This window comes from Juglans microcarpa x Juglans regia, chromosome 5S, assembly GCF_004785595.1.
Source record: "Juglans microcarpa x Juglans regia isolate MS1-56 chromosome 5S, Jm3101_v1.0, whole genome shotgun sequence".
Lineage (NCBI taxonomy): Eukaryota > Viridiplantae > Streptophyta > Magnoliopsida > Fagales > Juglandaceae > Juglans > Juglans microcarpa x Juglans regia.
The window spans coordinates 3144448-3168867 of record NC_054603.1 but is presented as its reverse complement, the minus strand read 5'-3'; the positions used below and the strand labels follow the sequence as shown (position 1 = coordinate 3168867).

Here is a 24420-nt window from a genome sequence, read left to right as displayed (position 1 = left end):
TTAGGAGATGAGAAATGCTTAGATCGATATTAGAAAAATTAAATTACCACTTATCTAAAAACTTGGAGTAAATAAAAAATAAATTTAATTGTTTAAATTATATTTTTACAATAAAGAAAATAGCTCTGCCTGCAGGAAAATGGTTCGGATAAAGATGTCATTTATTTAGAAAAAGAAAAATAATAAGTAAACGGGCCGGAAGGGGCAGAAAAAGGACCCCTGTGCATTATTTCATTTGGAAAAATGGTCTGATATGAATGTTAATGGACTCGACCGAGAGGCCCAAGCATCTTAGGCCCATATATATGCTATTGCTGGCTCTTAAAAATCAGGTATCGCCGTAAGAGAAATAATAGTTATAATTATGAATATATAAATATCATTTATAAAAAATAAATACGAAATTTATATAAAAGAAATAAATTTTTAATCATAAATTTTACTTTTTTTTAAAAAAAGTGATTGCACGTAGTTTACTCATGTTACTCGTTCAATAATTTCTCTTATTTTACACCGTTGCTTTCCAGATGAAGTTCATTTGACGTGAGAGGCTTGAGCTTCGACCGGAGAGGGGCATGTAAAGTTGAGGGGCGTTGTCGCATCTGGAAATCGCGGGAGAGAGAGAGAGCTCAAGCCAGGACCGGTTCAATCTCAGTTAGTGAGCCCGGTCTACACGTAAGGTGTAGGGTGTGCGTTGGAACAACCGGCTGATACCAAGAGCAACAAGTAGCGGTCAGGCCAGCGGTAAGAGCCGAGTTTTCCTTTATATTAGTCGGTAATATGCAATTCACATTCAGCGCTCTCTGTCTCTCTCCATTCCAGTTCAGACATGGCGGCGACGATCTCTCAACTCTCCTGCTTCTCTGCAGTCAACCGCAGTCTGAAGTTGCAGAGGTTATCATATCTAAGCCCATCACCGCGCTCAAAGGTACTTCTCTTAGCCCCCATTCGAAGACCTCGCCAAGAAATTTGACCCAAATAACAAACTATTCGAGATTTCATTTTTTTTTTTCTTAATTTTTTATGCTGCCGTGGTTTTTTTAAAGCCGTAGAATACAACCTTGATTCAGCCAAACACGGCGTCCTTTGCGATATAATAGTATTTTTGCTCCTTTTTTTATGGTAAAAATGTCTCTTTTTCTTTTTTAATATATTCATACATATATATGTATGTATATGTTTCTGAAATTAAGTAATTACAGGCCATGTATATAGTTTCTAGATTAATCATAAAAACGAGCAGAATGTTAGTCTTTCTATTCGTGTATAATCTTTGTGGACTTTTCTCCACACAATGTAATTAAGATATTAATTGTAGTTAAATTCTTGGGTTGGCTATTACTAGAAGGCTAGTTTGTCTTATCGAGACTTTATGTGCGATTTTGATCCAAGCCCAGCGTTCTGTATTTGAGAAAGCTTGTAATTTGGTTTATCAAGCACATTTGGAATATGTTTTTTTAGCTGGTAGTGTATGCTGTGGTTCTTTTGCGTGTCATTTGTGCTTCTCTTTAATTAACTATTTGTATTGGAATTCCCTCGCAGTCATACAATATCAATATGCTACTGATCTGATAACGCAATTGTGTGCGCCATGTATGGCGTAATTAAATAGTTATATGAAAACATCTCTTGGAATTTTTTTTTTAATAAGAGATTTTATTCATAATGGCAAAAGTAGGCAAAATTTTCTTGTTATTATCACGAAACTGTTTCGGGGAAGATTACGTGTGGTAATAAGATCTATAATTTTCCATCTAGTTTACAGTTTTGATGAGCCTTGAAGGGCGTCAGATAGATGCTTCCAGTTCTGAGATTAAGACTAGTGTAAGCTATACAGCTGATGCATCTAAATCACAAGGTGAAGGAATAGCAAATTCATATCCGGATTTTCAAGATGTTTCTGTAAAGTCAGGAACGGGTGAGCCAGCACTGGAAAATGGTGTCATTGAACAAAAAAGGGCTGCAAAAATCCATGATTTTTGTTTTGGCATTCCCTTCGGTGAGTTTGTATCAATTCTATAAACACGTCCATTGTCCCATTTACTGCATTAAAAAGACTTGGCAGATAGCTCTCACTTTTTACATCATACTATCTTTTTTTTTTTTTTTTTGATGTACACGACACAATTTTTTTTGTTAGTAATGTAGAATAACATATGCAAACGCTTATTGGCAATGGTTTCCGTAGTCATATTAAATTCAATTACTTTTTAGGGAATGAAGTAGATAGATTGATCTGGCTATCTATACATATAGGTCGGACAAAAATGTCATATGTATGGATCGGATCCATCTGTATTTATTTATTCCTCATATTGAAGTTCTAGATATTGGCACTGAAGATCCCACCCCCCCCCCCCCCCCCCCCCCCCGGTGTCATTTGTGATTTTTTTACTTGATTTGTTAAGTCACTTCAAAACTCAAGCTCAAGTGTTTATTGCTGCACAACTCAAACCTTAAAACACAATTAAACACGTTGTGCAAGTAAATGTAAATAATTGTTAGCTATGACTAATAAAGCAAGTCATTGATCAGATAAAATGTTGGAGAGAAGTCCATGGAAGCCTGTCGGGAGAATTAGAGTCAAAGCAAATAGGGGTTTGCTTAACTATCTTTTAAGCAACCCTTGGTATTGCAGAGGGCTACTGGGATAGTGTCACCAATAAACTCAAAATTGACTAGAATAAGGAAATCTTAACCCATCAACTTATTCTCAAAGTGGATTTTCATTTTATTTGTTTTGCTTGGTCAACTTTTGTGGGCTATGATCCATGTGGACATGGTGAATGGTTTGGTGGACATGGTAACTTGGCTATTCTCTTGAGAAGATTGAAATCATAAGTTACCTGAGTTGGTTTAAAAAAAGAAAAGGTACCTGGGTTGGTTATTATTGACCGAAGAAGTTTTGAGAAGTTGCTTCGTGATATATTTTTTGTCTCAAATGTGACATTGGAATGTAATGACCGAAGATAGTTCTCCAGATACAAATCCCCATAAGGCAAACTCTCAAGTTATTCTTTTGGATCATGACTTACAGGAGGCTGACCCACTAGGCATTTGCTACAAGATCGTTTTATTGTATAGTTTTTAGTCATAAGCTGAATATATACTACAATTTTGTCTGTTTAATTTTTCTATTAGTCATTGTCTCTGTTACTTGACTGACTGGTGTAAAGTTCGAACTTATATCTTGTTACAGGTGGACTTGTTTTGAGCGGTGGACTTCTTGGCTTTGTTTTCTCAAGAAATCCGGTGACTCTGAGCACTGGTGTGCTCTTTGGAGGTGCTTTGCTAGCTCTCAGCACCTTTAGCTTAAAGATCTGGAGGCAAGGGAAATCCAGTGCACCATTCATTCTAGGACAAGCAGGTTCTGATTTTATCTGTGACTTGGAGAAATCCTGAGTTGTCCAATAGTTTTGTTGTTGTCTATGTTTAAACTACATGTTCACTTCTCTTGTTTTGAGATCATTTGATATAAGTACGTGTATGCCTGCAAAATTTGCAGCACTATCAGCAGTCCTCCTCTGGAAGAACTACCAGACCTATTCACTGGTAGTGCAGCAAACCGAAACTTCTTCTTATTCACTGGCCAGTTGATTTGTTGTTTCTAACTTTTTTGTATTGGTACTATGGGTGCAGACAAAGAAAATATTTCCACCAGGGTTTTATGTTGCTATTAGGTATATCCGATTGAAAATGCTTTTATTATTATGACTACCCTCTTTTTGGTAAAAGAGTTGAGCTTCTAGATTCTGGTTCGACTTCTCTAAAGTTTTCTGTTTTTTGTCCTTCAAAGTGCTGCAATGCTGTGCTTCTATTCGTATGTGCTGATCTCGGGAGGAAACCCACCACCAAAGAAGCTGAAGTCATCTCCTGGTGTTGCATCTTGACACAAACCAAATAGGCTTATGTTGCTTATGTTGACATGAACAAAATAGGCTTGGGAAAGTAAGTATGAGTTGATCAGCTAGTTTGTATTTTATCTTGTCTTGTATAACTGTTTCTTTATGTAAACGAGTGGCAGAATTATGCTGTCATAGTTTATTATGCCACCAGTGAAAACAGCTGATTCAATATATGGCCTGTAAATGGTGTGTGTTGCATCAAAACAAGAATAAATACAAATGAATAAAGAAAATAAATTCAGTCTTAATTTCTTGCTTTGAGAATTTTGGCAATATTTTCTTCCTGGGTTCGGAAGTTGGAACTAAGTTACCTAGCAAAGAATAAAAAAAAAATAGAATTGAGTTACCACTGAATTCTTGGTTTTTTGTTTTATTTTAAATCAGCATTTATAAATAGTTTGGGCATTGAAAATATCTTAGGTATTCTCAGAATACCTCACTATTATTCATTATTTTATTATTATTTTTCACATACTTTTTACTACTAATTATTATTATTCAATATTTTTTCATTATTTTTTCATCACTTTTTTACTATTATTTATATAAGAAAAAATCTTCTTGCAAGCGATTTCGTGTATCAAACCGCATATAAATATTAAATGTAAGGCATTTATTTATTTATTTTTGTAATAAAAAAAGTTATGTGAGTGTTGGTATGCAGTTTAGTGTGTCAAATCACTTGTATCTAGCAAATTCTTTCACAAAATACCTGAGAATACCTTACTATCTAAACGTAGAGGCACAGTTTGGTTGGAAACCAATCAGATTCGAGTCTAAATCCCCTTTCTTTTTCTATTATTGGGAAGTCTCGTCATCGTGTTGTTCTCCACTCAGGAGATGATTCGAGGTACTTGATAATGGGAGTGATGACCTGTATATTTACCAATGTGCATCTTTATTTGTAATATTTAGAAAACCTATCTACTTTGTTAAGTTGAAGAAAAAAAAGATTATATACATAAATGATTTGGACTGAATTATTCTGTCCTAAAACCTTGATGTTACCTAATAATCCTTTGTAAGATTGGGCCAAAAATAAAAGCTAGTCAAAGCAACTTAATCTTAGTTGTTTTCACAACTTCTCTCAACTCATTTCATCTCATTTAATTATTTTAACTTATTTTAAATTTTTACATAAAATAAAATAAATAATTTAATTTTTTCAAATTTCAAAATAAAAATAATATTAAAAATATATTATAATCATATTTTATTCAATTGTTAATGTTAATCTCATCTTATCTCTAAAAATAAATGAGACTAAATTACTAAAGGCATCCATGATATGAATGTGACTACCCTAAGAAACAGATCTAGCACAAAACAGAAAAGAAAAGAGGTGGCTAAGATAGATATGACTCTCTCTCTCTCTCTCTCTACATATATATACATAAAAAAATGCTATGACCACCTCTCTACATATATATACATAGGAAAATGCTATGACCACTGTTCGGACGTCCCGCTCTCACATCCCACTTGACGTGGAATGTCGCGTTGTATGCGTTTAGAAATTAAAAACTAAAGACTATTTCGCTTTAACCTTCATCTTCAAATCAGAGAAACCCATCCCACCAAAGAGAAACCAGTTCGTCTTCAAGCCTCCATCCATCCCACTAAAAAGAAAACCAATTTGCATTCCATCTTCAAGCCAAGCCTCCATTTCGTCTTCAAGCCTTTAGAGAAACCCATTTGGTCTTCAAGCCTCCATCCAATTCGAGAACCCATTTCGTCGCCTCCCCTTCAAGCCAGAGAAAGCAGTTCGAGAAGAGAAAAGCACCCCTTCAAGCCTCCATCCATCCGACGGCCAAAGAGACCCATTTCGAGAAATCCACCCTTCCCGTCGCCCCCCCTTCAAGCCTCCATCCCAGTTCGAGAAGAAACCCATCCTTCCGTCGCCAACCCTTCAAGCCTCCATTCATCCAAACCTCACATCTCCGTCCAGAATACTACTGAAACAGCAACAAGATAAGAAATATGAAAATATTACGTTTCCTAAACCACATAATTTTTGTGATATATCCCATCTTTTTGGCCTATACAGACCCACCCCCTATCAATTTTTACACTCAATCCATTAAAATCCATGGGAAATGCCAAAATTCAAATAAATAAAATAAACTCCATATGCTTTAATCACTAATGTTAAATACGAAATCACAGGGGAAGCCTTGAGCAAAAAACAATAACATATTTCCTGGGCTTGGTTCAAATGAATTAGAAGAGATCAGATAGAAAAAATCCTAAAAGATGGTTGAATGCCTGCTCAGACAATCACAAATCTCAAAAGATGGCTTGCCGCGTGGACTGGATGCCGGTGGACGTCTGACGGAGGAGTCAGAAGAAATGAAGCTTTCGTCGTGGGTTGGGGTTTGCTGGTTTTTGAAGAGGAAATGAGGAAGGGGGATTGTGCAGGAGAGACAGGCTTTGTCTTCTTTTTCATTTTTTTCTTGTTTTTTATAAAAAAATTATAAAACATGGCATGCCATGTACAACGGGAGGGAAAAAGGATAAAAATGAGCTGTAAGCATAGCATGACCCATATACATATACACGCGCACACATATGCATTATGTCGGGATATTCCGTTTGCTTTGAATCCTCGGGCCCAATTGTGTTCGAGGTTTCTGGACTTTGATCTCTCATGTCATGTGAAAGGGTGAATCCCTATAATTTATATACCTCTCTTTAGTTTTCAAGGATTGAGAAATTGACAGCATTAGTAACTGCGTGGGTCTAGGTAGAGCACATGCATGCATGCCAAAATGATGTGGAAAGACAGTGACAAATCAACTCCAAAACATGCACATGATATATTATTGATCAACAAGGCGGTATGCAGAGATATGATCTGAAAAAGTATGTAGTCTGTCACGCCAACAAGAGAGAACAGAATTATATAACTCTATTATATCTAAAACTAGCATGCATGCTTTCCAAAAGTCACTTTCCTTCTTCGACTTCAGACTCAATTACTAGACTTACATAAAAAAAAAAAAATTAATTTTTTAATAATAGATTCTATTCTTTTTTAAAACGATTACGCGATGTTTGTACACTTCATAATTATATATAAAATTACTCTTTCTACTCCCACATACGTACTACTACTACTGTATATGCATGATAATCACCACCTCTTCTCATCTCTGATCTCTCTCTCTCTCTCATCACCCACTCACCCGCCGCCCACTCACACAACATCTAAAGAGTAGTGATAGAATTACTACTCATTTACTATTTATAGTGTATTTAAATTTTTTTTTTTTTGAAGTATTTTTTTTAACATCCTTAATAAAAAATATATATAATTTTACTCATCTAGAAAACTCCACGTGGCATGGCCCATTACCAATACATTTTCTACCTTCTCTGACTTTATAGCAACTCTAGTACAAAAGAGAGGTGGCAATCCACATGGGCAAAGGTCCTCTTTGATAGACAAAAAATGACGAGTATTGATTGGGTAAGAGTTGATACGAGACCCGACAGATTAAATATGACCCCTACCAAAGGTAAAGTCCTCAACCGTAGACACAAGACCAGGCCGATCACGTCAGTTTATAAATTGTACTATTATTTTGGGTGGCTCTAAAGCCACAGCTGGAAACTGGGGCTCGCCAGTTCATTTTTCTTATTATTTTTTTATATATATATTTTTAATATTTTTAAATATTTTTTTAAATATTACAATATTATTAAAAAAAACACTTACTTAATTATTAAGTAAAAAATAAATAAATAAACCAACGGAAGTTACCAGCAGGAAGACTAGTTTTTTCATATTATTTTTACTATAAAATAGATATAACACATCACATCAATCTATATATATATATATATTTTTTTTTTAAATCTAAATCTCTAATAAAATAGCAAGAACGACAGTGAAATAGAGGAAACTGAAGTACTATGCCTCGTTTATTTTTGCAGATGAGATGAGTTGAGATTAAAGTTAAAAAGTTGAATAAAATATTGTTCAAATATATTTTTTAATATTATTCTTGTTTTAAAATTTAAAAAAGTTAAATTGCTTATTTTATTTTGTATTAGAAGTTGGAAAAGTTGTAATGATTAAACGAGATAAAATGTTTTCTGAAAACAAACGAAATAAGTTTAAGAACCAATCCTTTGTTGAGTAGCTTTGTTAGGAGTATAATCGGTTCGATTCGGTTCGATTTTGAACATGCTGTTGAACTGAACCGATCTCAATTGGTTTTGAAATTCTGATAACCAGAACCGATCAATTCATCTAGGAAATTTGAACTTTTGGTTTTTTTAAGATTTTTTCAGTTCAATTCGGTTTTAAATGTGTGATTCAATTTTGAACTTTTTTCTTGGACATGTTGGTTTTTCTTAAGCAAATGAATAATTATTTTTGCCCAAATATAAAATTTAGAGCTTAAAACATTATTTTCAGCTCCAAAACACTATGCATATGTAACTTAATGTGTACTTATCAATATATATATATATATATGTTATACCATATAAATATGTAAGTATATAACTTACTATGTAAGGATAAATAATAACATGTTGATAACATAATATTAATATTCATGTTTAAAAATAAGTTTATATCCATAAATAATAAGATTAAAATTTTATATTATATTAAATTTAGTATAAGCTTTAAGAGAGGTCCACTTCAGAATGCATTAGTTCCTACTGGCTACTGCCAAGTCATTTACTGCATTGTTGGTATCCAGATTCTGAATAATCCTTTACTCCACTGGTCCTTATCTACCTGCAGTGTTGGTCCTTTTCAGAATGTACTACTTCCTATTCCCCACCAACAGAAAACCGTGGGAATCACGTGGAGATCACGTGTTTGAGGCCCTCACAAACTCTCTTTCTTTCTCAATTTTTTTTTTTAATTGAAAGGATATTCGAAGTTCTTATCCTCACTAAAGACGCGAACAAATTACCTGAAATTATTATATAAATAGATCTAGGCCAGTATACGAATAGAACTTTTAAAACTTGACACCCAGATCAATTTAGTTCAAGTAAATTTTAAATTAAGTCTAACATCTAAATACCAAACTCTCCAATCACAAAATTAATATCAACTCAAAACCTCTTTACACATGAAACTCACAATATTTTTTAACTTAACACTTCTTTACACACGGGACTTATAATCTTTTTCAATTTTCCATAAATGCATCTAAATTCATCTTAGGTGGACTTCACAAAACTCACTTAATCATCTCAATTTACTACTATTCATAGAGAACTCAATTCATCTCAACTCAACTCAACATACAAACAAATGAGATCTAAATAAATCGGTCAGCAGTTTATCCACCCAATATGCCTGCTATTCATTAGAAATCAATTACAGATGCAGCCAAGAAATTTGACAAGTAGTCTTAGGCGGTCAGAGTTTTGCATAATGAAAGCGCTAAACTCATTACTAAATTACTCGATACAGACAATAGATCGACTACCGTCAAAATCAAAGTTCGTGACTGGAACAGACCAAGATTTTGAACGAATGAAAAAAGAGAATGATAACCATGCAAACAATAGCAGTGCCTTCCTTAATATGCTTTCTTTCTTACTTAGTACTCACTCGAAATTATTGAAGTTAGCCCACCCCAGAAGAGAGAGACAGTGAGCAGAACATATGTTATGCCCTTCACAAAGAACTCCACTGGCAGGAGGAGGACCCAGTGAGCCGCACCCTCACACACTTGGCTGTGAAAGCACGCAACTTAGTAGGGGCCGGTCTGCCAATCACTCTAATGATCGGAAAATTAAATACCAATGCCCAAACATCTGACAACAGAGCACTCATGCACTACATTCGTTTGCAAAAGTTGTCATATGATCCTGCTGTGACTCGTACACTACAAGGTACTATCGTTACTTAATAGGCATATAGCAAGACCTCCATAAATGGCGAGGTAAAACTTAAAAGGAAGAAATTGTGGTTATTACTGTGGGGGGAGTACCAAATCTTCGCTTTTTTGTGACTGTTATCTCCTCAACTTTGGAGCACAAAGAGGTAAAAAGAAAATCCCACAAGATTGAAGATGGGTGTATATACAGAGTCGTCACTGGACGTGATTGACTGTGCCGCCCAAATCCCTTTAAATTCTCCTCTCTGCCTTTCAATTCCTTGGGCTCTTCCACACCTCTCCTTCTACTTTGCCTCACAAAAGAGAGCAAAGAGAGAGATCTTTCTCCCTCTCACCCTTTCTCTGTCTCTCTCAACATATCCCAACAAAAGATGGGGTCACCACCTTTGTGCTTCCTCAAGCAGATCACCATTATAGAACTACAAATTTTCATGATTTTATTCATAAGCTGTATACTTGATGAAACCAATATTTGTTCTAGCGACTCTCTTGACACCCTAACGGTTCCACCTCGTTCAAATTCAACCAATATTCTTTCATCATTGGAAACACTTCCTCTAGATGGTTACTTCAGTTTTGAGAACAATCACCATGCAGCCAGGGACTTCGGCAACATGTATCATTTCCTCCCTTTAGCAATCCTGCATCCAAAATCAGTGCCTGATATTTCCACCACGATAAGGCATATTTTCCAGATGGGTTCTGCTTCGGAGCTAACAGTTGCTGCTAGAGGCCGTGCTCACTCTCTCCAGGGTCAAGCACAAGCCCATCAAGGCATAGTTATCAGCATGGAATCACTTCAGGCACTAGAAATGCAAGTTCACACTGGGGAGATGCCTTATGTGGAAGTTTCAGGTGGCGAGTTGTGGATAAATATTCTGCATGAGACTCTTAAACATGGGCTGGCACCTAAATCTTGGACAGATTACCTTCATCTCACCGTTGGGGGTACTCTATCAAATGCAGGAATAAGCGGGCAGGCATTCCGGCATGGACCCCAGATCGACAACATCTACCAGCTGGAGGTTGTCACAGGTATTCAGTCAATCCATTGAATCCCTCCCAAAAAACACGTTTATGGTACAATGTGGCTCAATCACAGATCACTAATAAGTGGCATAACACTATCATTTCACTAAAATCCATAAGTACTCCAGTAGGTTCAATATTTTTCGGATAGTGAACTTCTAAACCAGCAATTGGAAGAAAAATTTGCACTAAAGCAAAGATGCAATACAGAACTAAAAGTTACCACAAGTTTCACTTCCAAAACCATGGGTCACAACTAATATAGATCAATATTTTGAGTGCAGGAAAGGGAGAAGTGGTTACCTGTTCGGAGAAGCAAAACAACGACCTCTTCCATGCTGTTCTTGGTGGCCTTGGACAGTTTGGCATAATCACTCGAGCTAGAATTTCTCTTGAATTAGCACCAAAGATGGCAAGAGTAAATTTATATTCTTTGATGCATATCCAAGGCTATATAAAAGCTCCTCCCTCCATAACAAAACCATTTACTTTGGACAGGTGAAATGGATTAGAGTGCTCTACTCAGAATTCTCCATATTTTCCAATGATCAAGAGCACTTGATATCATCCGAGAATACATTCGACTACGTCGAAGGATTTGTGATTATAAATAGAACAGGACTTCTTAATAACTGGGGATCTTCTTTCAGTCCCAAGGATCCACTTCAAGCCCGTGAATTCAGTTCAGATGGAAGAACTCTGTACTGTCTTGAAATGGTCAAATACTTCAATCCGGATGAGACTAAAACTATGAATCAGGTGAGACTTGCGTAGAAACTATCACATTGTACTTTCAATAAATACGTACACAATTCTTATCCAAAAACCCCTCTCAACCTCCATTTGAAATGCAGATTACTGAGAACTTATTGTCAAAGTTGAGTTATATTCCATCCACACTCTTCCACTCAGAAGTTTCTTATGCGGAGTTTCTGGATAGAGTGCATGTGTCTGAGAAAAAACTACAAGCAAAAGGTTTATGGGAAGTTCCTCACCCATGGCTGAATCTTCTCATCCCCAAGAGCACAATTTCTGACTTTGCCAAGGAGGTCTTTGGCAACATTGTTATGGAGACGAGCAATGGCCCTATCCTTATCTACCCAGTCAACCAAACCAAGTACTTATCCAATTGCTCCAACTATTTTGTAGATATTTTCTTGGAAATCATAATCTCAACCTCAATTTCCCCTATTTCTGTGTTATAGGTGGAACAATAAAACATCTTTAGTTACCCCAGATGAAGATGTTTTCTACCTAGTGGCATTCTTATCCTCCGCAGTGCCTTATTCTACAGGAACAGATGGCTTAGAGCACATTTTAACCAAAAACAAAAGGATTCTAGACTTTTGTGCCACAGCCCAACTTGGAATGAAGCAATACCTGCCCCACTACAATACACGAGAAGAGTGGCAAACTCACTTCGGCTCCCTTTGGGAAGTATTTTTACAGAGGAAATCAGCCTATGACCCTTGGGCAATTCTTGCTCCTGGACAAAGAATCTTCCAGAAGGCAATACGCACCTCATGATGCATTAGTGCTGGCCTCGCATATGAGCCACGGTGTATAGAAATGACCATAAAATGGTAAACTAGGACAGAATATCGTAAACATCTTTGCCTTTCAATAACAACTGTAAGCATAACATGTAGCATACGGATCCAAATTTAGGGCTTAAACACTAGTATTTTATTTATTTGTTATTTATTTTAGATTTTATTTATATTATATTGTTTTTTTTTTCATTTTAGAAAATGTGCTAATAGATAGATTTAAATTAGTGATTTTCCCTATCCAAAATCTTTGTATTCTTATCCATTAAGTTCTCGTACTAGATTCGGTTTCCAGGTTAAGTTTAACTCCAACTCAAACTTTTCAAATCCTCTCAAAATCTATATCCTCGTAAGAATAGGTTCCTAAAGTCTAGGCATTTTCGAATTTCAGCCAATCTCCTTAAGGTTTCCCTCCCATCGCCTATAAGAAACCACAAAGCCTCTATTTTAAACATCGAAATACCCAGAGAACCAACAATTTCGCACAAGCCTTATTTCTGCCTAGCCACCGCCGACCACCCTAGGACGACGGAGCACCACCCACGGCGCCAGAAAACGCCGGCCAACCCAACCCCGTTGAACCCAATCATTTCTAAGGATCCAGTCGCGTCGCCGGTCACTTCCAACCACCCCAGAGCCGCCATCGCCTCAGCCTTTTTCTCTCGGTAACGCGCTACAAGTTGGAAGTCAGGAAGCAACGCTAAGAGGTAAATAGTATGATCATATGAATGCATGCGTACTGTGAATATTATTGTTATGTATGAAAATATGATGTCCTTATGATGATTATCTATGCTACGCTATAAGACAAGTCAAGGTTAGATTCCTTTCACGATCTTTGATGAAATATGAGATTATGCTTGAATGAATGAATTTGTTATTTGATTAATTGAATGTTACTAAAATCATATGAAAGCCATGAGATGTTCATGTAGTAATTCAAGTCAAATATGCCATGTAATAGAATAGTCAAATTATGCAAGCCATGTTCATATGATAATTAGATCATGTATGCCATGTTCATGTAGCACGTAAATCATGTATGCCATGTTCGTGTAATACTTAGATCATGTATGCCATGGAATGTCATAAAATGTTCAGTTCTAGTTATGTTATGCTATGTCATGTTATGTTATACCATGTACAAGAATATGCCATGTTAAGAAAGTTCATGAATCCTAATGAATTCTCATGCATTAAGAAAGATAAGAAATTTTAATACAGTACCACGGACTCAAGCGTGGTTAACCACAAGTAAAGTGAAACACGGACCCAAGCGTGTTTCACTCCATGTTATTCAGTTAAGTGAAACACGGACTCAAGCGTGTTTCACTCCATATTACTCAAGTAAAGTGAAACACGGACCCAAGCGTGTTTCACTCCATGTTACTTAGTGAAGTGAAACACGCTCCCAAGCGTGTTTCACTTCATATTACTCAGTTAAGTGAAACACGGACCCAAGCGTGTTTCACTCCATGTTATACCAGTTAAGTGAAACACGGACTCAAACGTGTTTCACTCCATGTTAAAACAAGATAAACAAGTTATTATACATTCACGTTACATATTATGTATGCTTCCGCTCATGATGATGGATAGATATGTGCTATGTGAATATATGATGATATATGTATATATGTTGTTAAGAGTTTTCAGAAACTAAATCCATGCTAGGCCAGATTATGTTTTACAGTAGAATGTGCTATTTACTGAATATTCGACTCATTCTTGTTTGTCTTCTTGTTTCTTTCATGTCTAATTGTTACAGATGATGTTTATGACGATGCAGAGCTGGATGGCCAGGAGTAGATTTAGTACAAAGGATTAGGAAGGAATAGATGATAATTCACACAAGAATAAGACGTCTTTTACGTCATTCCTAGGATTAATTTATGTTCTTTTACTTTACGTTCAGTTTTTGAGATGATTATGTTCAAATCAGTTTTTTTTAATATTTTATCTCTTTTCAATAAATGAGGTATATTCAAGATATGAATCTCTTTACCGGGCATTATGTTATGAATGTTAGTAACATCTCTATCCTATGGGAACGGGGTGTTACATAACAAGAAGGTTGTGGGCCATTTGAAACCTTTGTCGGTACTTTGGTAGAAAATTTAGAAATACAAAGAGAACATCGCAATATCAAATAGGTGCAAGGCAGCAGCCTGCAAAGGAAGACTTTTAAGCATATTAAACAGAACGATATGTAAAACAACGTTCAATTGGTTCCACATACAAGATCAGATGACATCTCTCCCATGAAAATGACAGTTTAAGCTGACAAAAAGATGTATTTGATCCATAAAATAAACCTAGGTCATGAACTAACATGTGAGCATACCTTGAATTCATACAAGCACAGGTACTATGAGAAACTTTAAGTGCAACAACTCGCACATTCTGGTAACAACTAAACTATTCTGCTTCTGTAACTTCTGTCCAGCCAAGACCTGGTCTGCATATCTCCCCCTGCGGTTCTTCATAGTCTCGAGCATCACGGATAGTAGCTTCAAAGTCGGTAGAATCACTAGCAACAGGAAGAAAGCTACTTATATCATCTCTAGCTCCAAAGCCACCAGCCCGTATAACATCATCGGTTGAAATGGAGGCTTCCATGTTAACTTCCCCATAAGCCCACATATCTTCAGAAGGTGGATCTTTAAGCACATTTTCTTCAACTTTCTGATCAGCCATGTTAACTTGTACATGATGTCCAGGAGGACTTAAAACTGGACTTAGAACATCTTTTCCATCTATCTCGTGCCGATTGGAGTTCAATACTTCACTCCCCATTAGGTTCTCATTCTTATCTGGTGGCATTCAAAGCACAGGCAACTTCAACTTGACAAGAAAAAAACACCAGCATGTTCATGAAAGCAATTCTATCCACAACGAAATGAAATGGAAAACACCTAACATGCTTGATTCCAACTTGGAAGAACCAAACAGATATTAAACCAAAACATATGATAGGGCCATGCTTTAACTTTAATTCCACTATAAGTAATGGTAGCTGGTTTCTAAACCAAAAAAGTGGACTTAACATCTTTATGGAAAAAGTTTCAGGAAGAGAAGAATGACTGGAAAAATTAGATGCTTATAGATACGACAAAATGATCATGTGTAAAATTAGTTCTAAATTTACTAGTACAACTATGATAACAGAGAAATAACAAGCCATGTTGTGTAACACCTAATCGAAAAATGTACTCAAAGTGAAATCCTATAAATCCTAATTTTGGTTCTTTTCACTTTCAATGGATGTCTTATACTGGTGTAACCAATTCTCATAAATTTCCTCACCTTTCTTGTAGTCATTGTTTCTCACATTCACTCTGTTAAAATTCATAACCGATTCCTCTCTTTTGTTTCTCCACTATATATAAAGGGAACATTACTTATATTTTTAAAATAGTCTATTTATATCTCATTTTCTGTTTCAAGAGGGGTTTTGAGTTGAATAAAATTATCAACGCCATCATATAGTTGGTCTTCACAGCTTGTCTTCAGCTTTTAAATGCTTCTTTTAACATAAAGTTACTTCCAAAAACGTTTGACCATAGGTTTTTTCAAACATGAAAGATATCTTAACATTGAAGTCCACTTAGGTTTGCCAAATGGAGAGAGAAAGAAAGAAGCAATCGTTATGATTTTATATTTTGCCTCATGATCACTAATATGGAAGCTGTCATTAATTTGTTGACTTCAAGTCTTCAATTATAGGAGTGATACTTGGGAAAACAAAATTATAGGCTGTAATTAGGTGTTTCTCTCTTGTATACTACCTGTGTGCTTGGGCTATGCCTAATTATGAGGATCAATAACCTGGAGGCTGGTGGATTTATTGGGTTGTTGGAAGGAGCTTCAAGGCTGCTCTCAAGTGGCGGTAGTGTGGAAGATGATCCCGTTGTGTATCATGTGGTGTACATGGTCGGAAAGTAATGAGAGGTGCTTTGAAGATAGGGAGCACACAATGGCGGAGCTTCAGAATTTTTTAATGCACACTTTAATGCTTTGGTTCTCTGCTATTGTACTTGATGCAAACAATGTTCATGACTCTCTTTCCTTAATTTAGAATGTATCTAGGTGTTTCTTCTGTATACTTCCTGTGTACACGGGCTATGCCTAGTTCATTCGCATAAATAAATTTACTTCTTACTAATCAAAAAAAAAAAATTATGAGGATCAATAAATTCTCTTACTTATTAAAAAAAAAGTATAGGAGTGATACGCCAAATATTCACAATGTAGAAGTCAATTTTTGGTCTATCTTTTGAATTAAACAACATCGAGACCCCAAAATGAGTTAATGTCAAATAGCAAGCTGCTGGTAAATATGCCACATAAGAGCTTGATTACCCTTCTTTCACATACATTCAACATGTGGCTTTAGACTGATTGACATGACAATTATGAAGAGCAATAACTACAATTTAGACATTAAAAGGGGGAAGCACTTTTAGCTCAAGTGTCTATGAAAGCCAAGCACAAGATTCAAGGCACAAAGATGCTCCATAAAGACCATACATAATCATATGCTTGAAAGAAAGAATAGTGGACTTGCCAAGCACACCATCTTTTACTGATGCAATAAATTATCTGAGCATCAGTTATAAAATAAAATCTAAACATAAACTATAAATAGATTTAGTCACCTTGTTTCCAATTCTGATCAATATTGAAATCAATATAAGATGTTTCATCAATATGTAAAATAAAGTCCACGAGTGCTCAACTAAACTGATTCTAACGTTCAGAATTATAGCCTAAAGCTTTTATGGGACTTCCAAAAATATTGACATGTAAGTTATTACCATGTGAAGTTTCATCTGATTTGTGCTCCATGAAAGATCAAAACTTGCAAAAGCAGAACAACAGAGTAGTTCCCGTAAGATTCTTCTATTTTCCTCGGAAATATGATCCTTCAAAAACCCTTCTGACACAATATAGCGTAAAACAATGTAATTACCCACATATGATTACCTTCATAAGGAGTGAAAATGTGCAAATGGTCATCATAATTTAATGTCATAAAATTGATCTAGAAAATAAGACATTGCTATCACATTCAATCAAGAACATGCATGGAAGAAAAGCATTGATAGATAAATAAAATACATTCCATGATAACATATTGCTAGAAAGTTTATCAAGATAAAGTTTATCAAGATAAGTTTATCTGCTTTTAGTCAACCGTTATTACCAAGGAGGATGTCAAAGAGCTCAAGCATGCAATTCCTTCTCAACTGAAACTAGCAAAAGTTTCACCTCTGTCAAGTTCAAAATCAGGGGATACTTGAGATGATATAAGAACCAAAAAGCCTTCAGTATCTATGACTTGTTTGGTTTTGGCCTTGAAAGCTATCCCGAGGCATGGACTCAATTTTAGGATGGAAATTTGAGAGCAGCTTTTTAACTATAGAAAGGCTACTGAAATACAGAAAGATTTTAGACGGACCATATTCTAGTGATGAAAACCATGCAGATTCAGAGCACTTGTTTCAATATGTTTGTCAGGGATATCAGTGCTAACAAGACAACTGAAAACAAGGAAAATTAAGAAATGGGATGCTTGATCAAGTTGGCTAGTTCACAAACGAGGATTAATTCTATGCATATGTAACTTAGCTAACTAATGCCACAACAATATGATACAATTTGAAGAAAGAAAGAGGAATGACAGACATTTCGGTAGGGTTATCACACAAGGCGGCTGGTTCATTAGTAAGAAAAATTGAATCGGGTTCCAAGAGAGAAAATAAGCCCTTTTTATGAAGTCAAATGGTTGACAAACAAGCGTATATCTTTCAACAGTAAAGCATCCAAGAAATATTTTTTTTTATAGATTCTTCTGCTTCGATTTGGTCTGTATTCATACTCAGAAGCTACCCAGTTGGTTTTTGAGTAAGCAATCCTCAGGAAATTAGTGACAGCTCGGTTATACACTACCAAACCCAAGCAACTGTTTTTTGATAAATAAGGTTACATAAAGTTTAAGCAGTTAAGTCGATTTGGCAGTTTAAGCACAATTTCCAAGGAAATGAATTGTGCTTGAATCATTTCACGATGACTAGAAATAGCTCACCAACTGGAATTAGACATTAAAATATTAGCAATAGCATTATTTCTTGATCTATCAAGATGAGATTACAAAATTCCCAAATTTCTTCTGGACGTCTGGAGATTGTTTGTATAAAAACCTAGATTCCAAAATCACAAACATATAGAATCCACCCCCAAAACATATCATAAATCAATGCAACAAAAACAAGTCCATTTAACTGTAAATCCTCCAAATGAAGCAATACGCATTTCCTGCTCTGTTGGGTTGCTGATAAACCGAAAGAAAAACGAAAGAAACCGCAACTCGACTCCCACACACAACATTGCACCTGATCCTAGTGTCACCACGGAGGTGAGTTTCCACATAATGTTTCAAACAAAAACCACAGTTTTGTTTGTCTCTTTCATTTACTTTTCATCGTACTTTACTTGGATTTCACGTAACCAAACAGAGACAAAAAATTAATATGTGCTCGTTGTACCTTGAGAGGAGTGGAGAGAAAAGCGAAGTAGGTGATGAAATTGCAGTTGCTTCTGTATCCATCTATCGGTCGTGGTTCTGATCTGATCTGATCCTGCGTGGGGAGTGGGACCCCGTGCTCAACGCGTTCAAAGCTTCGTGGGACACATGTTCCACGAAAGATTGGACGTGACTACGTGTAATCAGTCTGTCTGATTTTGTATATTTTTTAAAATCGAGTTAATATATATTAATTTTAAAATTTTAAGAATAGATCAATTTACTATCAAATTTAGTGGTGGGCAGTAGGGTCCACATCCAGCTGCCTCACCCCTCCCTCGCCTTGTCGGATTAGGGATCCATGCCATGGAAGTTGGGGTCGGGTAGCCTCGCCGACGCCTGGGGCGGCCAGCAAAAGTGGGGGATGGAAGGAGCAGTTCCGTTCTGATTTTCTCCCGCCCCGCATATATATTATATATTATTATTAATATATAATTATAAAAATAATAATAATAAAACCATACGTCACAAAACGACGTCATTTTTGTGATATGTGTTTTTTTTAAAGCACCCCAGACCAAAACGACGTTGTTTTGGTGTAAGGTGTTAAGACCCCCTCCTCGACTCCCCCTTCTCAGCTTCCTTAACCCTTCTCTCTCTCTCTCTCTCTCTCTCTCTCTCGCAGGCTATTCATCTGTCGTACGAAATCAGCTTAAGCCTTGAATTCAAAGCTTTAAATTTTTTTTTTTTTTTTTTTTTGAGTTATGAAGATTGGAAGAAGGTTGGGATTAAACAGAAGAGTTTGAGGATGAGATTGTGTCTTTGTGAACTGTGTGTTGTAGATATTTGATTGTGCATGTGTTTTGAATCTTTGATGTTGTGATTTTGTATATTTTGTGTTTCAGATTTGAACCATAAACTAATTTAGAATTCCAGGCCTTTAGGGTTTCGGATTGGACCATGTTCTTAAAGAACAATATATATTGTATAATAAGACATGAATTAATTTATTTTCTTAATTTGTTATCATGAAGAAATATTATTAAAATGTTGAGAAGTATATAAATATGTGAAATAAGGAAGATAGAGAGCATGTTCTTTGAATATATAATGGCTTGTTGTGAGACTTATCAAAAAACTTTGTCCATTCCATCTTCTCAATATTTAGAAACAATCTAGACCTATTTTGACTATTTTTTTTTAAAAGAAATGAATTAAATCATCGACAATAGCAACTTATAATCATATGCTATTTTTACTTAATTACCATCTTGTATATCGTTTAATTCCTGAAAATTAAGAAACTAAAGGCAAATTAAGATGCATGTGATTAAATTTCCATTGCATTTTGAAATAAGAGAAAATATAGATGTTATTTCAAAATTTAAAAATTTTCACTATTGATTTGTATACATTGCATTTTGTGAACCTGTGATGTTGCTATGAATTTGTGGTGTTTATGTGAATCTTTGATATGGGTTTACTACTTTTATGAAATTTACTAAAATTTCTGATTTTTTAACTTTTTTAATATGGGTTTACTACTTTTATGAAATTTACTAAAATTTCGTTCTAAAAAGTTTTTACAACTGATCATACATGTGCATTGAATTTTATTTTTTTATGTTTTTTTAATGTGAATCATTGGTGTTTATGTTTTCATTTTAGATTTTTTGCTTGTTTTGGAGAATGTCTACTCCATCAGATTTTAGTGATAGTTCTCCTACCCTTACCCCAACACCTAACCCTACACCTGATATTAACCTCACGTACCCTAGTCCCAACCCTATGGAGACGGATCCTTACCTTGTCTCAAGCCCACACAAAGTAAGAAATATTTTTTTATAGTTTGGTCTCGCTTTACCAAATTAGAGGGTGATGACCCTAATAACCCCCAATCAAGTGTAACCATTGTGGTAAACTAGTAACTGTTGATTTCATTTTATTATTTTTACTTATTTTATTTATATTCATTTCATTGGTATTAATTTTAAATTTAATTGTTATGGCAATATATGAGACGGCGTCTACCTCTGATGCAGTATAACTTCACCATATTCGACCCCGATCCACTATTTCCATTTGTCATAGGTTTGTACAATTTATATTGTCCATTAATTATTTTTTGTATTTATATAATTGTTGATATCTAATTATTTTTATAATCTTACTGTCATATTCGCAGTTCAAGCCTCAATCATAATCTCAAGCTCAAGGACCAAAACTCAAATGATATATCATCAATGTCTCATATTGATCCCATCTTATCTTTGTTAGTCAGATTTTAATTTGTAATTTTTTTCATTTCTAATGGTTATTTGTAATTTTAATTTTAATTTTTGTTTCTTGTTTCTAATTCTAATTTATCTTCCTATAAAATTGTTAATATTTTAGATTTTATGATCTCACAACTCACAGTAGGCAGCACTAAATTCTAATTATGTATTGCCACCCTTGGTCACCCGCCCCAAATGTCAAACAACTTACTTAGTAGTTACTAGTTAGTTCAGTTGTTTTTAGTGATTCAGTTATTTGTATTGTTGATACAATGTCCCTTTTATGTTTGTAATTTTATAATTATTTTCTCTTAATTTATATTATTGTAATAGGTTAGTTATTATTATTAATTTATTAGGTATGAGTAGTGTGACGCCCTCGACCCCCACGTGTTATTTTTATGGAGTTCGTGACACCGGGATGATGACCACACGGATCACGCACCCCAATAACTCTCAGTGCTCAAAGTGTGTACAACATACATAAAATGTACAGTAATTTTCGCAGTGGTGAAAATAAAAGGGTCTTTCTTTATTAAGTACCAGAATTGTTCATAAAACAGCAAAATAACTTTACAAATATTTTACAGTCTTCCGTCAGATAATTTAAAGAAAGCAAATAACATAATGGAAACAAGTCCTAAAACGCTGAACAACATAACAGTGACTTAAGCTTCTGGCAGAGTCAGTCCTTCAGGTTCATACTTGGGCTCTGCGTCAAACTATACGGCACCATAAAACGGAACCGTAGGGTAAACACCACTATGAGATTATGACATCTCAGCAAGTAATTAACCAAAATAACATCCAAGAGATTTAAAACATAATTATACAAACACGTGTTCCCATGCGGACAAATAACAACTTACATTTCTTTCCCAAAAATATCATTCTATTATTTCACCCAAAAATCCCATTTTTGTCCAATTCATATTTATTATGAATTCACGCATGCACCACGGTCTCCCCTATGGACCTTCCGCACACCCTGGCTCTCTTCGTCACATCACGGGTAACGTCCGTGCATGAGACTTCGTAACGAGCGATGCTCAGTTCCGCGCCCAGCGCGTACATGGCCAAGCATCCTCTAACCTCGCCAGCCAAAGGTCACGGAATCGGTATAAGAGCGTTACCGTCTCGTCCGTTCCCGTCGTCGCCCTGCGACAACTCAGAGGATGTCACGTCAGTCTGTTACGCTTCCGAGTGACCAGAGAAGCTCTACCGAGATAATGCCCCATCTCGGCTTGGGGTCGTGAAACACATGCACCCACGCAACAGTATCAATATCCAACAGACTTCGTGACATTACCGCATAATTTAACAAAATGATAATTTATGCATTTCAACAGTTTATTAGAATACGCATTTAAATAATTCATTTTTACAAGTTCTCAATAAACGCCGAAACACAATTCCATAAATACACGCATAGTCCCATCCGCTAATCCGGCCCAAGGCCCAATTACATTTTAAAATCCCAACAACTTTGACGGCCCAAGGCCCATTTTTTCATAATACCATTAAAGCCCAACACTTCAACAAATACAATACATTTTCATCAAACCAATAATGTACAAATAAACAACAGTTTATAAAGCCAATAAATACAACAATTTATTTATAAAATTGAGAAATTACAAATAATATTTAAATAAAGAGAAAATTACATACACACGATGAAATTGATAAAAATCTGGAAGATCACGTGAAAGGAAGTGCTGCCAACAGTGGCGACGGCGTCTCACGGCTGAAAACCGTTTCTCTCAACTCACAGGTTGTAACTAAACCAGATGAAAACTCAACAACAACCCAACCAAAATACAAGATTTTGAAAGCACAAAGAGCTCGGCAAACATCACAACACCTCACGGATTTACAAACCAAAAACCCAGAAATTTCAAGAGAAAATTGTTCTCGGATCACACCAAAAATCCCGATTAATTTATCCAAAGCAAAATCAAACACACTCCAATGGAGATCCCCAAACCATGAGAAGTCGTGGTCTACTTATAGGCCAAAAATGGCGGTTCGCATGGCGTGCGTGTCGCACGGTGGAGGAAGGAAATAACGGCAGCATGCCGTGGAGAAAAAGAAGTCCTCTCACGGACGCGTGGCACGGCGGCACTCACGGAAGCCATGCTCATCGCCACTTGCGGAAGAGCTAGTGACCGTGCGATGCCACGGGTTGACAGCAAACCTTTGGGGTGCATGCCGAACGACACGAGAGAGTGAGACGTAGGTGGAGGTGGCTCTCGGCTGGGATCTATTTTCGGCAGCAGCTGCGTGGAGATCCGGTGGGAGAAGTAGAAATGAAGAAGAAAAAGGAAGAAGAAGAATCGGGAAGAAGGGTAGCAGAGTGCTGCGCGAGAGAAGGGAATAAGATGGAGCTAGGGCTCCATCAAAACGACACCGTTTCACAATGAAGAGACTGGGTTCTCACGGGCCGCACGGCTGGGCCGTGTTCCGCACAAGGTCTGGGCCCCCTGCTGGGTTGGGCCGGATCTCGGTCACCAAAAACACACACACACACAGCCCAAATAAATAATCAAGCAAATAAAAAGCCCAAAAATAAACATAAGTCCAAAAATAAAAACAATACAAATAATTAAAATAACATTCTCTAAATTAAATTAAAATTAAATACCAAAACAAATAACATATTTAATTAACACATCAAAATAAAATAACACCTCAAAATAATAAGGATTAAAAATTCAAGGGAAACTAGAGATCTCACAACCTCCCATCCTTAAAAGAAATTTCGTCCTCGAAATTGCCAAGTTCCTAAATTGATTCCAAAACATGATACAATACAAAACTCTTAAACAAACTTGAGAAAGAATACAAATATTCAAAATTACCCGAATAAGTAAGGGTAGAACTTTCTCATGTCTGCCTCTCTTTCCCACGAAAAATTCTGGGCTAACGGATCTCCCCAAGATACCATAACTAGAGGTATTGACTTGGATCTTAATTGTTGCTCCTTCATGTCAAGGATCTGAGTTGGAACAACTTCATAAGTGAGATCAGAGCGGAGTTGAATGCTCTATGGATCAACGAAACGTGGCTCCTGCTGACCAAAGCTCTTCTTTAAGGATGATACGTGGAAAACATCATGAATTCTACCAAAATGCTCTAGCAGAGCAATACGATAAGCAACTGATCCAACCTTCTCCAGAATCTGAAAAGGGCCAACATATCTCGGACTAAGTTTCCCTTTCTTACCAAAACGCTTAACACTTTTCATTGGAGAAACTTTGA

The 24420-nt window shown here is 36.0% G+C and overlaps 3 protein-coding genes across 13 annotated transcripts; 2 read left to right on the top strand and 1 right to left on the bottom strand.

The window, feature by feature from the left end:
* The first annotated feature begins 747 nt into the window (after positions 1-747).
* On the top strand, positions 748-4153 carry LOC121268425 (protein FATTY ACID EXPORT 1, chloroplastic). Of its 3 annotated transcripts, none has more exons than XM_041172694.1 (6): positions 752-928; positions 1766-1999; positions 3200-3367; positions 3506-3552; positions 3640-3680; positions 3797-4153. In XM_041172694.1, exons 1-6 carry the CDS (start codon positions 781-783, stop codon positions 3888-3890), a joined length of 732 nt encoding a protein of 243 aa, XP_041028628.1. In that variant the 5' UTR covers positions 752-780; the 3' UTR covers positions 3891-4153. The 3 variants fall into 3 exon arrangements, with proteins under 3 accessions (XP_041028630.1, XP_041028628.1, XP_041028629.1); XM_041172695.1 differs by having other exon boundaries at positions 758-928; positions 1759-1999; XM_041172696.1 differs by lacking the exon at positions 3506-3552 and having other exon boundaries at positions 748-928; positions 3797-3930.
* A 5860-nt stretch (positions 4154-10013) lies between these two features.
* LOC121268422 (cytokinin dehydrogenase 1-like) lies at positions 10014-14742 on the top strand. 2 transcript variants are annotated; one of them, XM_041172685.1, is made up of 6 exons: positions 10014-10813; positions 11092-11219; positions 11306-11566; positions 11662-11924; positions 12013-12445; positions 14420-14742. In XM_041172685.1, the coding sequence occupies exons 1-5, from the start codon at positions 10150-10152 to the stop codon at positions 12332-12334; spliced, it is 1638 nt and encodes a 545-aa protein (XP_041028619.1). In that variant the 5' UTR covers positions 10014-10149; the 3' UTR covers positions 12335-12445; positions 14420-14742. The 2 variants fall into 2 exon arrangements, with proteins under 2 accessions (XP_041028619.1, XP_041028618.1); XM_041172684.1 differs by having other exon boundaries at positions 11092-11225.
* LOC121268423 lies at positions 14508-19076 on the bottom strand. 8 transcript variants are annotated; one of them, XM_041172692.1, is made up of 3 exons: positions 18906-19076; positions 17564-17630; positions 14508-15170 (listed from the first exon to the last, which is right to left on the bottom strand). In XM_041172692.1, the coding sequence occupies exons 2-3, from the start codon at positions 17589-17591 to the stop codon at positions 14776-14778; spliced, it is 423 nt and encodes a 140-aa protein (XP_041028626.1). In that variant the 5' UTR covers positions 17592-17630; positions 18906-19076; the 3' UTR covers positions 14508-14775. The 8 variants fall into 8 exon arrangements, with proteins under 8 accessions (XP_041028626.1, XP_041028621.1, XP_041028622.1 ...); XM_041172687.1 differs by lacking the exon at positions 17564-17630 and adding an exon at positions 17175-17296 and having other exon boundaries at positions 18906-19075; XM_041172688.1 differs by lacking the exon at positions 17564-17630 and adding an exon at positions 17175-17293 and having other exon boundaries at positions 18906-19075.
* Positions 19077-24420: the final 5344 nt, after the last annotated feature.